This window comes from Carex rostrata, chromosome 17 (genome assembly GCF_964058835.1).
Source record: "Carex rostrata chromosome 17, lpCarRost1.2, whole genome shotgun sequence".
NCBI lineage: Eukaryota > Viridiplantae > Streptophyta > Magnoliopsida > Poales > Cyperaceae > Carex > Carex rostrata.
In genome coordinates, this window is record NC_135934.1 from 3,167,901 (window position 1) to 3,187,169 (window position 19,269).

Here is a 19,269-nt window from a genome sequence, read left to right on the forward strand (position 1 = left end):
GTACTTATTAGGTTTATTTACAGGCTTAAAGTTCATTTACGAGTAAAAATCCAATCCCGTAGCTAGCACACCATCACTCTCTGCCTTCCTGAAAGGAGGAAACCTGAGTTTGATTGAGGCGAAAGGTGAATTTATTTCAAAGGTTAGTGTTTCTAACATTGCACACCAGGTATTCGACGAAATGTCTTTACAATGTTTTGCATCTTTCAACGTAGTTTTGTTGTATATAGCTCTATTGACAAGTAAATTGTAGGCAATTTTTCATTTCTAAATAGTACTCTGATTGATTAAACACGTGTTTTAACTGTGTGCTCTCTTTTAACAGCATGATACCATCACCTCTACCTCGTGGGTTTGCGGCGGCTCCCCAAGCCCAACCTTGGCAGCCTCTTCAACATGCTGCCTCTTCCTTCTGGCAACCCAGAAATGTGCATGAGCATATTAGGAAATTGCAAGAGACGATAGATGTATCCCAAGCCATGTATGTTGATAACTAAATGACTTTTCTCTGTTTACAAGTTCGGTTCTTCACTAACAAATGATGAATCTCTTACCAGGCTAAATGAGCTGGAGACGCTACTCAAAATAAAGACGGGCAGTGGTTCTGCGATTGAAGAGTTTCTTGAGGTTATAAATGCAAAGAAGATTGGCCTAGATGAACAGGAGTCTCTTTCAATTGAGGCGGCTAATTCAATATGCTCACACTTGAATGCCCTCGTGGCCCCATTAGCCTCTGTCACTAACAAGACCGGCCCATGGGAAGAGGGATCACTTGCCATGAAATCGGGCCAAAAGATGCAAAAATCCAAAAGAAACAAACTTTGGAGGAAGAGGAAAAGGAGACGGGTTGCAGAACTTCTACGCAAGGTATTCATTTTTTTTTTCCACAGTGGAGTGGAATAGGAAATTTTTGTTGGTGGATAGGCCTTTACACGTGCAGTGTCTGGTATGGTCTTTTCAGTGTCAGTACAAAAGACTGGTTGCAAACTTCGACTGATCACTGAAATTTATCCCAAGCATTGCTTGGTGAAAACTGGCCTGAGCCAAGAAAAAAAATTGTTAAAAAAACTAGGATGTTAGAATCTATGTATGAATGTTTTTAATGACAGAAATGTCTCCAACTTTATGTTATACATATAGTGAGATTTACAAATTGATATATATATATGTATGGTTATTATATTAAAAAATGATACTGACTACCTGAAATTGTACTTGTTAGTAAGAGTGACTTGAGTGCATTAAAATTAAAATTACCAGTACATGGACTGACATTGAAAAAGTTTGGAACATTCCTTATTGAATTTCTTGTTTCTTGTCCTTTTTCCTTCTAACCCCTTCAGTCAGTTTTGCAAAACAGACCCTCCCCTTTCCTTGCAGTTCCCCGTATGTAGAGCTTTTGTCCTTTTGTATCACCTGTGTCCTTGCATGACCATAAGCTGGAGTACCTACTAGCAGCATCATTACAAGCTCCAATTATCGTTATTGTCATCAGTTTTGCATTTTTTTGGGGGGATGGGGGAGATGGGGTTAGAAATAGAGCGAGAGAGATGTCTCCCTTTGACCTGAATGACCTGTACAGCCAGAACCTCCTTTGTTAAACTTCACCTGTCATTGGTATCAACTGGTTTATGTGATCTATCCCTTTCTTCTGTACCAAACTCTTTCTTCCATCTTGTTTATCTTTTTCAATAGTTGATTTGTATACTGAGAATGATCAACTTAATCCAACATTTTGTAGGAGCATGAAGATTATGATAAAGTTGATCAGGCTGCCGATGATTGGAGGGCGCAAGAGATTGCCAAGGATATTGCCAGACGCAAGGTACTTACTTTTAATTAATTATGCCTTGTGCTGGCTATACTTGTCCAACAAAACGTAACTTATACAAACCAATAATTGGCAAGAACTACCAAAAGTGAGTCAAATTTGGATATATTGGTTGACATATACAGGACCATGCCTAAATGTAACTAAAATGAAATTGACATTTCATTATAGGAACAAATGCATTTGTGGAGAATAGCAATTGTTTTTCTGTGCTGGCATAATGATCTTTTTTCTTATGCCAGTCATATTAATCTTTTGTAGTGATACTGGGTGTAACTAACTTGAATTTTCAGGTCGAGAGTATGAAGAAAATTGCGAAGAAGAAAGCTAAAGAGGAGAAAGAGAGGCTTGAATCTGAGGTATGAACAAGTCTAATACCATGTATATCAATTTTGAGTTCTTTCATAATATGCACCCATATGTTTTTTGTATGCAGAACAGCCAATATTTCTCACCTTTTGCACTTGACACTATTTTTTGAGATATTTGCAAATGATTTTCCAAATTTAGATTAATTTGATGGACAAGGCACATTTGTTACAGTTGATAATCTTTCATCTTTATAAAAGACATCTCCATTATATTATATTAAGGTACAATTAAACAAAGAGAATTCACATGTTTGGTTGAGGCAAGAACTTGGGGGCAGTTTTTACTAAGATGGTTCAAGCACCTCCAATTTATGTGTTACATTGCGCCTTCATTGAACACTTATAATAAAAAGAGACATAGATCACAGCTAAAGGTTTTGTTTGTCATTTGAGTTTTATATTTTATTTTTAATTTACTCTTAAATAAATGGAGGCATAAGAAAAGCTGGCATGTGAACTCTTCACTTTTATTAATTTTATACCATTTATTCCAACATTTGGGATTCTTATCTACCAAAAAATGTTCGATTTTTCAATCGCAAACATTGGAGGTTTAAGATCTCTTTTGCATATTTTATAATGTTGGTTTAAGTCGAGGGGCAAAAATCAATGATTTTCCAGTTCAGTAAATTATAGATCAAAGATTTCATCTTTAATTCTGATGCTTCTGTTTTCAGCTTGAGCTTATCCTAATAGTGGAAAAGCTTAAAGAGCTCCGATCAATCCGAATTGAGAAACTGAAGAAACAAGGTGAACTTTTCTGTTACTTAAATTTTAAAGTGCATGATCTGTGATAATGATTTGATGCTTGTAAAAGAAAATGTTTGGTGCCTTTTTTACACTGACTCAGTTTCTGGCTGGATCAGTATATATTATAATGAGATATACTTATGGTTAATGCCAGATGAGTTTCAAGCCATTTTCTAATAAAGGAGAAACTAGGTCAAATATGGGCTTGAGTACAGAATTTTGACTTAAACTGCACAACTGAAGGTTCTTTGGGGCTTGCTTAGTGTATGATTGCACAATCGAGGGTTGATTGATTGCAAAATGGTTTTGAAGGGATAATCAGGCCATAATTGCAAGTTTGACGGTGAAATGAGGAATAGTTGAGAATTCCTGCTCTCTTGAGGGTTAAGAAAGCTTAGTTTAGGCATAATTGTAGGTGCTTAACTAGACTTAGTTGTGGTTGAGGCTCAAGTGCACAACAGAGGAGTTAACTCAGTCTTAATTGGGCGTTTCAGACTTATAGAGCTTAATCACGTATCAGTAATATGCTTTAGCAGGCTTACTGAGGCTGAATTAAGGCATACATGTACAAATGAGTAAAGGGAACTACATTGGCTTTAGATGCACACAATTTAGGCTTTGCCTTTATTAGGAATAAGCACACATCTGAAGGTTAAGCTTTGAAGTAAATACTATATAATACCAGCCCACATCAACTTACTTAACTATTGATTTCACATTGTAATAATGGATATTATCTTTTTTAAACAGGTCATTTCTTCCCAGAAGAGGATGACAAATTTCTCGACCGAGTCAGGGCTGCAGTTGAGGAAGAGGAACTCCAGGCTGCCTCTGCTGCAAGCACTGATGCTGCAATGGATGCAATTGCAACAGCTGAGGGGTCTAGAAAATCTTCAAATCAGCCAACCAACCAATCAAATTATACGGGTCCCACTGACACAGGAGATGCACAGGTTGAGGCTGGATCCAGTAAGAGTGGGGGCTCTAATTTGCAGAGAGAGATGCCTGTTGGGGGGGATAAAAAAGTCGATGGAAATTTAGGTATCAATTTGCCAGTGGAGTTCTATCATTACTATCATGGGAGCAGCTATGACACGGGGACACTTATTGAGGTGATCTATTTTGAGTTCTCGAGTAATTTCAGGCTATATTGTGTATTTTTGTTGCACTTGCTAAGATCAATCAATTTGCTATTGATTGTAGGTGAGAAGAACATGGGATGCTTATCTACGACCAGGAGGGAGGTAATGGCACTTCATTTCTTATGAATATCTGTTTAAAAGGATAATTAAATTTTTTGAAGGTATTTAGCTGTTTCCTAGCAGATACCTGACAGTTTCAGCACCAGCGCTAATGGGAAATAGGGTTCACAGATTAATTTGTTAAAAACTGGATACTTTTTTTCCCATTTATTCATTGTTTGTAGTCGTCTTTGTGTGTGTGTGCGCTGGTGGGGGTCAATTTGTGGTTCAATACAGAGAGGGTTTGAATGGAGTTATTGTTCATATTATCCTTCTTACTATGGGAGAGAAATAGGCATGCAAGTGGAGTAAACATGTGGAAGAGTAAACTTATAAACTCAAAACTCCATCCTAATTTATGCACATTGTTTTATTGGTGCAGCCGGATACCTGGGCACTGGGTCCAGCCGCCGCCTCCCGCAAATGAAGTATGGGCATCCTATTTAGTGCAACAGAAATAATTTGGTGCATCTTTCATTTTTTTTTTTTTTTTGGGGTCAAAATTTGAGTTTAGTAATGTTTTGCTTAGAAAAGAAGTGCTAAGGAGTGTTGATTGTAAATTATATGGTTCTCTTTGAAAGTTTGAATCATTGAGCGTGGAGCTAAAGAGACACTATATTATTTTATTTTTTATTTTTTCTGAAAAAAAGTTCTTATATTATATTGTTAATATGGCGCATTTAAGAATTTAAATTTAACGTTAAAGCAGTGTGGCTCCATTAGCATTCTCTAATAAACCAATAATGGATGCTTGATGCAAGACGAATCTAAGCAATTGTTTAGATAACAAGTGATAAAATTGATCAAGGACAACTTACATGTCAAGGACGTGCCATGTCAATTTGGCGGGGGGCGATGAACTAATCGATTTTAACAGAGTCAAAATGATGAATAGCAGAAGAGTGAGGAAGGGGACTGGGCCGAGAAACCGGGCCGGGATGACGGGATTAGTAACACTTACAGGTGGGGCTTCTCATGTCAGGTTTCATGTGACCAAAGGCTACCACAGTTGCCTAGCGATATCAGCTAGCTCAATCTCAAGATATCTGAACTTGTACCGTGGCCATGGTTGGAGGCAAGAAAATCAGAAGCACCAATGGCCTAGCCACCAGTAAATGATTTTTACGACGAAAATACGGGCTTTCCTACTGTCAAATTGTCGGGACTGAGGGAAAATGTGGTTTACCAGTTGGATCTGGGCTTAACAACTAGCATATCTTCTATCTTGAAAGCACAGTTGAATGAGAATCTCATATAAATTCTAAAGTATACTGTAAGAGCAGGGAAAATTACGGTAAAGAGATACAAAGAGATGTGTAATTGAACAATATGATTTTGTATTTTCTATTTTCATCATTTCTCTGATACAACAGGTACCTGTATTTATAGACCCTGGTTACAATGTAATTCTATACTAAATAGAGCCTAACTGCTTCAGTAACAAACTCTAAAAGTAACCTTTAATTACAATTATGCCCTGTATAGACTCAATCAATATCTAACAGAATCCTTCGCCTTATATATTACCTCACACAAACTTACACTTATAGAAAAGAAATTTAAACACTTTTCATATACACTAAAATCTCCCCGACAGCAGGTCTCAGCTCATGGGACCACTTGCCGACGGAATGACGACGCCACGGTACCTCTGGTAGAAGGGGTACCAATGCTGCCACTGGAGGCAATCCTGGTATCGCTGGTACAGTTGCTGTTACGGAAGTGTTGCCGAGGAGGACCAACAAAGAGAGGGAACAACATTGCCGATGATACCGCTGATGAGGTTACTGGTACAGAAATATTTGCAAGGATGAACAACAAAATAAGGGACAGCATTGGGCCGCTGAACCTGGCGTTACCGGGTTTCAATTTACTTCTGTTTTTAATTTGTGTTTACTTACATCTTCATTTCACTTTTTGATGCTCAACTATTTTTAATTGTCTTCTATTTCACTTCTAATTTGTGTTTTCTCCCTAGTGGTCACACTGTCACAGCATAGATGTACAAAAGAAAGAAAAGTAAATGGATAATTTTGTCTTTTATTTTTCTAATCAAAATTTAATCAAGAGTTATTATAATTTAACTAGAGCTAATTTAGAATTGTTTAAGTGATGAGTAAAAAAATTATTGTAAGAGTTAACGGATAAATAAGATAAATTTAAGTCACGAAGGTAAATAAGAAACTTCAGATGTTTTGAAGGGTACGTAGAAAATTGATATCCCAATTAGTTGGCTTGGAGGTGTTAAAATTTTGATCGGTAATTAGAAAGCAGGTATCCTAACTAATCACATGATTCACTTGGTTTTAGTATCTGAGCTCTGTACTTAAATCGTTCACCAATCACGTCCATGTCAATTATCGCAATTAATGTATCAGCTTTCCCTCTCATCAATGGAATCACAAAAGGGAGGTATACATCAACTGACTTTGTTGCTTGGCGCTAAGAGAAGTCAATTAAAAGGGTGTACCCAGTGTTAAAAGCTCCCACAAGTTGTGAGATCTGGGGAATTTAGTAGACTTCGAAGGCACGACACGGTATGACCCGTTGATCACGGGACGAGACCAAAATCACAGCGTGTTAATCACTACACGGCACATTTTTTTCTACCTATGAGTGAGCATGATAGTGATTCCCAAATAATAATAAGCCAATCAAAGAATAAGGAAAAAATTCAGTCAGTCGACTCATTCATACCCGTTAAATGTTATTTTCTTCCAACTTGGCTTTTTCATTATAACCCTCCCTTTATTATATTTTCATATTCTACGGGAAAAGATTGCTTCTTGTATTAGGGGTGGCAAAAAAGCTCGTAGCTCGTGGCTCGATTGTGATTCATACTTGACTCACTCGCTAATAGCTCACTTGTTACTGGACTAAGCTGTTAGTGAGCCAGCTCGGTTCAGAATTAACGAGTTTAAACTGGGGTCTAGTTTGCTTGCCAGCTCGCGAGCTAGTTCAGCTAGACATCAATTTGTGAATTTGTATGAATTTGTGTGCATTTTATACTGTCTACCTCAGTTCAGCTCGATCCAAAAAGTTTGTATAATTTATTTTCTTTTTAAAATAAGATCCAGATCTAGCGAGCCAGCTCGCGAGCTAGCTCAGACTGGTTTTTCACGAGTTCAAGCTGAAGTTTTAGCTCGGATGCCCTAGATTCAGCTCGCTCGACTATAATCGGCTCAGAATTAACAAACTGAACTAAAGCCTAGCTCGGACTGAGCCAGCTCATTGACACCCTTATTCGTATATAAGTGGGACAAAATTATGAGCGAGCCAACTCTGTCTTGGAAAAATAGAAGGGGTCTATATGACATTTTGCACAATGTGATAACCGTGATTTTTATTTTTACCCATTTAAATAAATATTTTATTAAAAATAACTAGGTTTTACAAAAAATTATAAAAATGCCCAAACCGTACATAATATTTATGGCCCGGAATTAAAATTCCGAACCGCATAGAATATTTACGGTCGAAATATTTTTTTTTTTCGGACCGCACAGAATATTTCCGGTCTGATTTTTTTTTTTGGAATTGAGTGAAGTTTCGTACGAAAATTGACTGACATGCAGTCTTGATATCTCACGATCTGTTTAAAGATTTCGTACGAAACTTCACAGCCTTGTTTTATGATGTCAAGACTGCATATCGGTCAATTTTCATGATTTTTGAATATGTTTTGCTTTATTAACCAGGGGTGCAAATTTGGGTTCATAATGCACTCCTTTAGCAATTCGGGCAATTTTTGAGACCTGATATCTCACGATCTATTTGAAGATTATGTACAAAGCTTCACAGGCTTGTTCTATGATGTCAAGACTGTATGTCGATCAATTTGCACGGTTTTTTGAGATATTTTGCTATGTTAACCACGGGTGCAAAGTTGGGCTCATAATGCACTCATTTAGCAGTTCGGAAATTTTTTTGAGATCTTTCCAAAGTCCTTGATTATACTCATTTAGCACTCATTTATACAAATTTTGAAGATATTTTGCTATGTTAACCAGAGGTGCAAACATATCTCAAAAAATTGCCCGAACTGCTAAATGAGTGCATTATGAGCTCAAATTTGCACCCCTGGTTAACATAGCAAAATATCTCCAAAAATTGTGAAAATTGACTGACATGCAGTCTTGACATCATAGAACAAGGCTGTGAAGTTTTGTACGAAATCTCTAAACAGATAGTGAGATATCAGGTCTTAGAAATTGCCCGAACTGCTAAAGGAGTGCATTATGAGCCCAAATTTGCACTCCTGGTTAACATAGCAAAATATCTCCAAAAATCGTGAAAATTGACCGACATGCAGTCTTGACATCATAGAACAAGACTGTGAAGTTTTGTATGAAATCTCCAAACATATCGTGAGATATCAAGACTGTATGTCGGTCAATTTTCGTACGAAACTTCACTCAATTCCAAAAAAAAAAAATTCAGATCGTAAATATTCTGTGCGGTTCGGAATTTTAATTTCTGGCCGCAAATATTCTGTACGGTTTGGACATTTTAATAAATTTTTGTAAAATCTGGTTATTTTTAATAAAATATTTATTTAAATGGGTAAAAATAAAAATCACGGACGTGAGAGTTATGTGTGTAGAAGGGACCTGGAACTTAAATTTCAAGAAAGACTTGTATATCATTGAGCAAGGTAGATGCCCCATTAAAAATTCACGCATGAATCCAAGTAGCTATTGATAGAGAAAACAATGATCTCCTTATTTCACTTCGCCTTTTACTTGCTCTTTCTCTTCCTTACCATGCAACATTCAACATCATTCTCCTTCAACTACAACTTCTCTGATCCAACTTTCGACCAATCAGTGCTCCGATTGGAAGGTGATGCATTCTTGGATGGTGATATCATAAACCTCTCTCGCTACAACACTGATGGAAACTTTGACCACAGCCAAGGGCGTGCAACCAACAAGCAACCGATTTTACTGTGGGATCCCACCACTGGTAAGGCTGCCAACTTCACAACAAGCTTTACTTTTGCTCTTCGCTATCCTGTCGAACAAACTGGTGGAGATGGTATGACTTTTTTTCTGATACCGTATCCATCTGATCTGACGGACCGTTCACATCAGGGTTGCCTTGGTGTTGTTGAAAATTGCTACAGTTCAAGTACAAAAGGGAAAAACCATGTTGTAGCTGTAGAGTTTGATAGTTACATGAATGAATGGGACCCAAGCAACAGTCACGTTGGAATTGATGTGGACTCGATCCGCTCCATTGTGTACCAAAACATCACACTGAGCACTAACACGGACATGAGGATTACATCGAATATTACTTATGATAGTGGTACAAAATTATTAACCGTTTTGGTGTACTCAGATAATAATGCGGGATTCGGGAATTATTCGTTAAGTGCGAAGGTTGATCTCAGAAGTTTATTGCCGCCGGAGGTAACTATTGGCTTCTCAGGTACTACCCGCCATGCGAGATATGTGGAGTTGCATCAAATTTTTAATTGGTATTTCAACTCGACCTTAGAACCAAAGAACATATCGAGCCTGGGGTCTCCTAGCAACATTCTTAAGGTGGTGATTGGATTAGTTATCAGTTTATTTATCATTATTGGATTTGGATCTATAATTTGGTGGAAGAAGTACAAGATCCGGTCTTATAGAGAGGTAGAAATGTATGAAGTAATGTATGATGAATTAACAAAACAAGCCGGACCCAAGATTTTCCAATATGATGAATTGCTCGTTGCTACTAAGAATTTTGCTGAGGAACAGAAACTCGGTCGAGGGGCCTTTGGATGGGTTTACATCGGGTTTTTAAGCAATCTAAAAATTCATGTGGCAATTAAGAGACTGAGCAAGACTTACGAGCAAGGGATTAGAGAGTTCACGGCTGAGGTTGGAATTATAAGCCAGTTAAGGCACAGAAACCTCGTGGAACTCGTAGGTTGGTGCCACCACCATAAAGAATTGTTGCTTGTTTACGAATACATGCCCAATGGTAGCCTTGACACACATCTTTACCCCCAAAACAGTGACACAACACCTACTCTTCCATGGTCGTTGCGTTACAAGATAGCGCTCGGGCTAGGCTCTGCCCTTTCCTATCTTCACAGAGACTGGAAACAATGTGTGGTGCACAGGGACATCAAGCCTAGCAACATTATGCTGGATTCCAATTTCAATGCTAAATTGGGTGATTTAGGTCTAGCAAGGCTAATGGACCATAGATTGGGAACCCAGACAACAGATCCGGCTGGTACCATAGGATATCTCGCACCTGAATGCTTCTACACAGGCCAAACAAGCAAAGAGTCAGATGTATATAGTTTCGGTATTGTTCTGTTAGAAATTGCATGCGGAAGAATGCCGTGTGAAAGAAGACCATGCGTACCAGAAAACCCCAACAAACGACTGGTGGAGTGGGTTTGGGAGTTATACGGGCACAGTAAAATTCTAGAAGCTGTTGATGACAGGCTGAATGGGGATTTTGAGGCGGAGAAAATGGAGTGTCTGATGGTTGTTGGGTTGTGGTGCGCTCACCCCGATGACAGTCAGAGACCTAATATAAAAAAAGCGATGGATGCCTTACACTTTGAATCTCCCTTGCCTTTACTTCCTCCTGAAATGCCGGTACCAATGTATGCAGCTCCACTGGAAAATATTACTATCCCATCGTGTAGTGAAAGAACTTCGAGTGCCATGAGTACTATTGATCTGTAGGCAAGATTATCAAGTTTTGATTTGTTTGCTGGTTTGATATTGGCATGGCTAAGTGGTCAGAAGAACCTTGTAGGATATACAAGTATCTGTAGTATTTTGTATTTAGCACTGATTTTTGTTTGAACTGTAGTAGATTTGTTTTCCAAACTTATCCTTTTAGTAGTCTGTAGTCACTTAAATGCCTGTATTAATTAATATCACATTTTATGATCAGTAGTTCCATAACCTTTTAGTTGTTATTATAGTATTATATAATTAATATTCCAATTAGTTAGCTTATAGGTTTTAGAATTTGATCTGATCATCACACGATTCATTTGATTTTCCCATTAGATAAAGGGAAATGAGCTGATTGTAAACTTTTTACCCACTATTTCCTACAGTTATAGATTGGGGCACCCGGAAACTAATCAAGGAATTCAAATAGTCGATTCAAACTGTTCAACATGATCTCCATATTAAAATGTGCTTGAAAATCAAATTTTATATTTTTTGAATTTTTTTTTTACTATTTATTTAGAATTTTTGAAAATCATTATTTTTCAATGGTCCAAAATTATCTGAAAACAACAATTTTGTACATATCTTAATAAGTACTAAATAAAGTTCCAAAAAATATAAAATTTGGTCTCCAAACACATTTTAATACGGAGATCATATTAAATGGTTCGGATTCACCGTTTAGACTTTGAAATAGCAAAAAATTACTTATATAAATATAGTGTTGTCATAGTAAAATAGTCTAGTTGAATCCTCTTCTATTAGTTATTAATTGTGAGCTCTAGTGTTGTTTCACTTTCCCACATTAAAACATATATTATATAGAGTGGGGTTAAAATGCACCCTCCTTTTTGTGCTCCTAACGTGCACCCTCTCCTCGTTTCTTCATTTTTAAAGTTCAAATAGTTGATTTGAATCTACCAACGTGTTCTACATATTAAAATGTGCTTGGAGACCAAATTTTACATTTTTTGGAAATTTTTTACTATTTTTTCAGAATTTTTTATTAAACTAAACAATAATAAAAAATTCAGCACAGTGATGATTTTAAAAAATTCTGAAAAAATAGTAAAAAATTTCCAAAAAATGTAAAATTTGGTCTGCAAGCACATTTTAATATGTAGAACACGTTGGTAGATTCAAATCAACTATTTGAACTTTAAAAATGAAGAAACGAGGGGAGGGTGCACGTTAGGAGCACAAAAAGGAGGGTGCATTTTAACCCCACTCTATTATATGAGTAAAGATGTTGTCCCCCGCATATTAGTCCCCTAACTATCCCCCTAACTGTCTAATTAATAACTAACAAAATTAGTTAGTAATGATTTTATCCCCCTGATTCTTTCCAATTCGATCCCCTTCAGAAAAAAAATAAGAACAACCTCTCCGCCACCCAGTCATGGATTCTCTCCGCCTCCTCTCACCTCGAACTCCGGCTAAAACTTCATCGGCCTCCGGCTTGACCTTTGCATCGGCGTCGAAGGCTTCCTTTTCTCTCCTCCGCGGCTTCCTTTTCCGCGCTTTTCTCTTCCTACACCGTCAAGATCCGACGAGGAGAGCGTGATGCACCGTCGAGATCTGACAAGATCCGGCGAGGAGAGTGCGGTGCACCATCGAGATCCGGCGGGGAGAGCGTGGTGCACCATTGGAGGGGTCCATGCTAGCCCAACGAAGGTTGTCAAAGTAGAACATATGAATACTTTATTAGTTAGATACGAATACTTCATTTGTTAGATATGCATACTTCATGTTAGATATGAATACTTATTGGAAGAGGTGGGGTGAGAGAGATGAATCTGACAATGAATTTTGAATTGTATAAATTATTTCGAACATGTATGAATACTTCGTAATCGTCAGTATGAATACTTCTTGGAAGAGGTGGGGTGAGAGATAAATCTGACTTTGAATTTTGAATTGTATAAATTATTTCAAACATGTATGAATACTTCGTAATCGTCAGTATGAATACTTCTTGGAAGAGGTGGGGTGAGAGAGATGAATCTGACTTTGAATTTTGAATTGTATAAATTATTTCAAACATGTATGAATACTTCGTAATCGTCAGTATGAATACTTTTTGGAAGAGGTGGGGTGAGAGAGATATGCATGAAGAAGGGTCTCACTTTGAATTGTATAAATTATTTCAAATATGTATGAATATTTCATTAGTTTGATATGAATACTTCATTTGTTAGATATGCATGAAGAAGGGTCTAACTTTGAATTTTGAATTGTATATTATTTCAAACATGTATGAATACTTCGTAATCGCCAGTATGAATACTTCATTTGTTTAGATATGAATACTTCTTTATTTAGATATGAATAATATATAGATTCGCTGTAGTGGTCTCCAATCTTGGCAAATGTCACTTTCAGGCGGTTGCGGTCCCCAATCCAGACTGTCACAAGACGTCAGCGGTCCCCCTGGTCGTTACTGGTCCCCTCCAACTTGTGTTTACATATGACAAATAGTTCTGATAATAAGTATGAATACTATAAATCCGTAGGTATGAATACTATACGTTTTGACTATTAATAAAATAGCATTAATATTGCTCTTTGGTAGTAGTTAGCACGTTTTAACTATTTTTTTTTGTCTTTTAGTGCGGGGGACAGATAGGGGACTGAACTAGGGGGACTGTTAGTCGATCCCCTATTATATATTAGGATGTTTACGTTGTCTTAACTGGCAATTGACGTCAATTGACAAAAATAATAATATATCTTCTCTCTTATTAAGAATGTTGATGTCCTGATTTATCAATGACTGTGATTAAAATATAAAATTTCAGATTGAATATTAGTTTTCTGATTAAATAGTATGTTTTTTTTATTATATACATCTTTTTGATGTTTTTTTTACATATAGAAGTCTAAATTTATTTAGACACGTACTCACCACACCTATTTGATTGTCAGATACTCGATTTTCATATTGATCTTGATTTCTTTTCATTTTTAATATCATGAAAGAAATTTTTGAATTGATTGATCATGTCTTCATTTGTTTTCTTTTTTTATATATATCATAAGGAATCTAGTTTGTCATTTAATGACCTCATTTAAGTAAACATGGTTATATATATTCTATTCATCAAGATTTGTGTCATTAAAAAATAATATATATAAGAATAATTATTTCAATCCCCACTCCAATACCGGCATCCGCAGCAACAATAGAGAAAAATTGTATTATGGTCCCCACTAATTATATGGCTCCCCTTTCCCAGTCCCTGCACTCGCTTCTGTGTCAATCTTCACATGTATAAAACTTGAAACATAAGATATTATTACTTGTAAAATAAGATATTAATATTTGCATGCGTAACTTGATATGATCATCCCATTTTTTAGTCCCCCAATCGTCCCTGCATCAACAAGGAAGGTTGATCTTATAAGTATAAATACTTGCAATATTTGATATAAATACTTTTAGATGTAATTCAGTGCCATATGTAAAAAAAATACTTGCAAATATAGGTATAAATACTTGCACGACGACATATAGATAATTGTGTAACGACGAACCAGAAAGTATGTCATCATGAATCTTATTTGAAAGAGAAAATTACGTAGAAGACGTTTGTGATTTTAGATTCACAAAATTCCTCACAGGTCGTCAGAAATATGGATGAGATTGAATGAAGAAAAAAAACACCTCTAAAAACATGTATGGTCTCTCATGTAGTTTGAGTGGTTCGTATAGGTTTTTATGGTGCAGGTATGTTATGGGAGATTTGGTTGGGAAAACAATTATTTACGTAAAAATTGTTCAACTCATAGATATAAATACTTTCGTACATATGTATAAATACTTTAGGAAAAAAAAATTCAGCGTTACAGTTTTGGCGCCCTCCCAAGCAGTTATGGCAATTAAGGTGCGGGTACGATGTTGGATATTAAAGTGCGGTATATATAATATACCACATTTGTTATCATCACTATTTTTTAATTATTTATTTAAAGGAGTTGAATCTTATCAGCCTCAAACAACAAAATATTTAATATCAATAAGTTGTAACCTGTTTTGAAGTGTTTAAAAGATAAATGAGTGCAGGATCGACAACTCTCTTTTTTAACAAAAAAAAAAGCTAGCGTCTGTCTAAATTTATGTGTTGTCTTAACTTAATTTTTTATAATTAAAATATAAACTTGAAATTTAAAGGAGTATTTTTGTTAGTTACTATTCTATTTAACTAAAAGAAAAACATAATATCCGTCGAATACAGTTGGATAATATCCGATCCGTTTGCATCCCTAACCATAGTAACAAGACTCGCGATTAATTCACATTTAATTCATTTTTTTGTCATTTTCGAACCGAACTCCGAATAAAACGCAAAAAAAAAAACGTATAATACGTTTTATTCGCAAATAAAATGCGAATCACAAATTATTCGCGAGAAAAAGAGAAAAAAACGCCAATTTTTTTTTTTTTGCTTCCTTAATGTACCGAATAATTTTCAAATTATACTTGAGTCACAAATTTTTTAACACGTCAAATTAAAACCCGAATTTTTCGTTTGTCACTGTGCCCCTAACAACCCGTGTGAGTGTAAGTGACGTGTAGTTGCACACGGTCAAGCAAACACCGTCACTGCATTCAGTAAATCCCGCACTTGCTCCAAAATGGCAAAGAAGAAAGAGGAATTAAATATCGTCGTTTGGAAGAGATGCGTGTGATGACTGTGAACTCTGAAGAGAGAAAAAAATATCGCCTATTCGTCTCTCCCAGCTAAGCTCATCTCAACCCTCCCCTCACTTGATCGGACGCCTCCATCCTCCGCCAAAAGACTAATACCCTTCTGTATCACTAAAAGCCAATAACTCTCTGTCCGCTAAACGACTAAACAGGACATTTACAAAAAGACCCCCATCTCCTCTCCCCTTTTATCTCAAAAGTCCAAATCTAAACCCCTAGGAATTAACGAAGGTATTCCGATGGAGGCAGCAGGATGTGTATCTCGGATCGGGTTAGCGGGTCTGGCCGTTATGGGGCAAAACCTTGCCCTGAATATAGCCGAGAAGGGGTTCCCCATCTCGGTGTACAATCGCACGGCGTCTAAGACTGAGGAGACTGTGCGCCGGGCTCAGGCGGAAGGAGGGCTTCCTTTGACGGGTCACGCCACCACTAAAGACTTCGTTTTGTCCATCAAGCGACCCCGCTCCATTGTTATGCTCGTCAAAGCTGGGGCCCCTGTCGATTCCCTCATTTCCTCCCTTGTTCCCTTTCTGGAGCCAGGCGATGCTATTATTGATGGAGGCAACGAGTGGTAAGTTAATCGATCAGTTAGTTAATTAATTCATCCATACCATTAATTTTGAAGCAATTCATACACTTTTTAGCATTTTGAGTTTAGGGGTTTAAATTGAGTCTCAATTCTCAAACAACCAGTAGTAATAAAAGTAAAATTGATAGGTATGAAAACACTGAGAGGAGGCTGGAGGATGCGGCTTCGAAGGGGCTCCTGTACCTGGGTATGGGGGTTTCAGGTGGGGAAGATGGGGCCCGCAACGGACCGTCCCTCATGCCTGGAGGCCACAAAGAAGCCTACACCAATGTCCAGTCTATCCTTTCCAAGATAGCTGCACAGGTGGACGATGGCCCGTGTGTCACTTACGTGGGCCCTGGCGGTGCCGGTAACTTTGTCAAGATGGTTCACAATGGGATTGAATATGGTGACATGCAGCTGATTTCTGAGGCATATGATATACTGAAGCATGTCGGAGGTCTTTCCAACAATGAGCTCGCTCAAGTTTTTGAGGATTGGAATCGTGGCGAGCTGGAGAGTTTCCTTGTGGAGATCACCGCTGACATTTTTAGCGTGCCTGATGAATTCAACGGCTCAGGCTCCGGCGAACTACAGCTTGTTGATAAGATTTTAGACAAGACTGGGATGAAGGGTACTGGTAAGTGGACAGTACAGCAGGCAGCTGAGCTGGCCATAGCGGCTCCCACCATTGCCGCCTCCTTGGATAGCCGCTACATCTCTGGGTTGAAAGATGACCGTGTGGCAGCTGAGATGGCACTGAAGCAGGCTGGTCTCCAGCCCGGCCTTCTTAAGGGATCCAGCTTGGTTGACAAGCGACAGCTTGTTGACGATGTGCGTCAGGCACTTTACACCTCTAAAATCTGTAGCTATGCGCAAGGCATGAATCTGATCCGTTCCAAGAGCATTGAAAAGGGCTGGGATCTGAATCTTGGTGAGTTAGCGAGAATCTGGAAAGGTGGTTGCATAATCAGGGCTCGGTTCTTGGACCGTATCAAAAAGGCCTACGGGAGAAACCCTGATTTGGCGAACTTGATTGTGGATGAGGAGTTTGCTCGGGAGATGGTGCAGAGACAGGCTGCATGGAGGCGAGTGGTCGGGCTTGCTGTGGAGTCGGGTGTAGGTGCACCTGGTATGAGTGCCAGCCTGGCATATTTTGATGCATACAGACGGTCGAGACTCCCTGCCAATCTGGTCCAAGCACAGAGGGACTACTTTGGGGCCCATACTTACGAGAGGGTTGATAAACCTGGATCATACCACACTGAGTGGGCCCGTGCTGCTAGAGAGAAAAGGGGTGCTGGTGTGTCTAGCTAAGTAATCCCTTTAAAATCTCATTTGCTTGTGCCAGTCAGCTTTCATGTGGTTGTTTCTCTATGGATTTTCTTTATTTAAATTCTAAGTGGTCGGATTATGATTTTTTGTTAAATAAAATTTTGCACCTTAGTTATTAAGGTTGTAGTGCATGAGGAGAACAATTTAGTAGGGGTGAGGGAGGTGCCTTCCTCTGTCAATTGAGGTATTTTTCATGTGCTTAAGCAAATCTTGATTCTGTGCACCTGTTTTCTGTCAATTAGTAGTGCTCAAGCAATGTTTGCCTTCCCAGTACAAAATAAGATATAACACTCTTGGTCCTGAAGTACTAACAATTATCTCATTCCCAAAATACTGGTACCAGTGCCCCGGATCAACTATAAAACAAATTAAAACGAGCAACTTGTAACAGTTTTGATTCAATTTGGATGAAACTGTCGCAGCTTAACTGTACTTGTAGCTTCTTGAGTTGACTAAACATTTGTCATTCGTCAATGATTGATTTCATAAAATTAGTGCAAATTATATTTGCTGTACCAAAATTTTTGTACATGTTATGGCATATAGTTGGAAGTGGATCCTTTGAGGGTTGGCATGTCTGTGGCTTCATATTTTCGTCGATGGTGGAGTGGAAGCGGCTTTCGGAGCAACGCTGCTATAGCATTGCATCCAAAATAGGTACCACTAGGACATTGTTACGGGGCGGATTCAAGTAGAATGAATGGGGGTCAATTGACCTAACTTTTTTTTTGGTATTTATGTATGATTTTTTATATAATTTGTAGAGTAAAAAATAGTTAGTACTAAGATGTGGTCCTACAGCGTTGCCCCCAAAATAGTTTGTACTAAGAGCATCTACATCCCTAAAACTCAAAAGGATTTCTAAATAACTGGTAATTACTTTTTAGAAATTATGGTCTTTAAAGTTTCTAATTCTCACATTTCTAAAACTCATTTTAGAGTTTCTATTAAATCACGTCAGCAACAAATTAAAAAGGAGAAATAATTTGAGTCAATCATTTGATCAACATAGAGTTTATAAATAGTTTCTTAATAATAAACTTTTCTACATAGTTTTTAAATAAGAAATTCTCTCACATTTCTGAAACTGGATTAAAAACTGCTACGTCAGATTAGATTTCAGGAATATAGATGCTCTAAGACGTTCTTTAGCTATTTCTACGCTCAATGTTCGTATTATGACCACGCCAAGTACATATCCTATCATTTCCAAGTTAACTGCTTAAGAATCTATCTCTTACCTTTAACTAAGAATTATAGAAAACAATCATGATTACTAAATTAAAGCTTGTTTTTTATTAGACGAAAAGTTGTAAAATATTTCAAAATACTACAAAAAAGAGAGAGTAAATATTGCTAAAAAATGAGTAGAAAAAAGATGCCAAACCAACACGAACTTCACACATCACTTAACTTAATTTTAACTTAAATTTTGTTATATACCGTATATATAAATATTTTAGCATATATTTATAAATTAATTTTAAAATTTGAACGATATTTTTCAAAAAATATACCGTAAAAGTCTGATGCACTGCTAGAATTACATAATATAAGAAAAAAAAAATCTTTTAACAATCAACCCTGCCAATCCAGTTTACCACTAGTACAGTTCTTTACTGTGAGTGTGAGATATCTGCTTTGAAACAACTGTATACCTCCAAATCCTGTCATTGTCTATTCTTGGTGTCTTACATGTAGAACTAAAGATACCAGTTTACTACCTAGTGTAATTGTTTCATGCCTCCGGTAAATAGATTATGGTTA

At 37.3% G+C, this 19,269-nt stretch overlaps 2 protein-coding genes and 1 pseudogene across 2 annotated transcripts; all 3 read left to right on the forward strand.

The window, feature by feature from the left end:
* LOC144568582 (U11/U12 small nuclear ribonucleoprotein) lies at positions 1–4,866 on the forward strand. The gene is made up of 9 exons (XM_078318951.1): positions 1–142; positions 326–481; positions 558–867; positions 1,742–1,825; positions 2,125–2,190; positions 2,880–2,952; positions 3,703–4,064; positions 4,156–4,196; positions 4,576–4,866. Exons 2-9 carry the CDS (start codon positions 327–329, stop codon positions 4,652–4,654), a joined length of 1,170 nt encoding a protein of 389 aa, XP_078175077.1. The 5' UTR covers positions 1–142; position 326; the 3' UTR covers positions 4,655–4,866.
* A 4,256-nt stretch (positions 4,867–9,122) lies between these two features.
* On the forward strand, positions 9,123–11,318 carry LOC144568751 (L-type lectin-domain containing receptor kinase IX.1 pseudogene; annotated as a pseudogene).
* Positions 11,319–15,559: 4,241 nt separating this feature from the next.
* On the forward strand, positions 15,560–17,710 carry LOC144568503 (6-phosphogluconate dehydrogenase, decarboxylating 1, chloroplastic-like). The gene is made up of 2 exons (XM_078318863.1): positions 15,560–16,170; positions 16,317–17,710. The coding sequence occupies exons 1-2, from the start codon at positions 15,839–15,841 to the stop codon at positions 17,482–17,484; spliced, it is 1,500 nt and encodes a 499-aa protein (XP_078174989.1). The 5' UTR covers positions 15,560–15,838; the 3' UTR covers positions 17,485–17,710.
* The last annotated feature ends 1,559 nt before the right edge of the window (positions 17,711–19,269 follow it).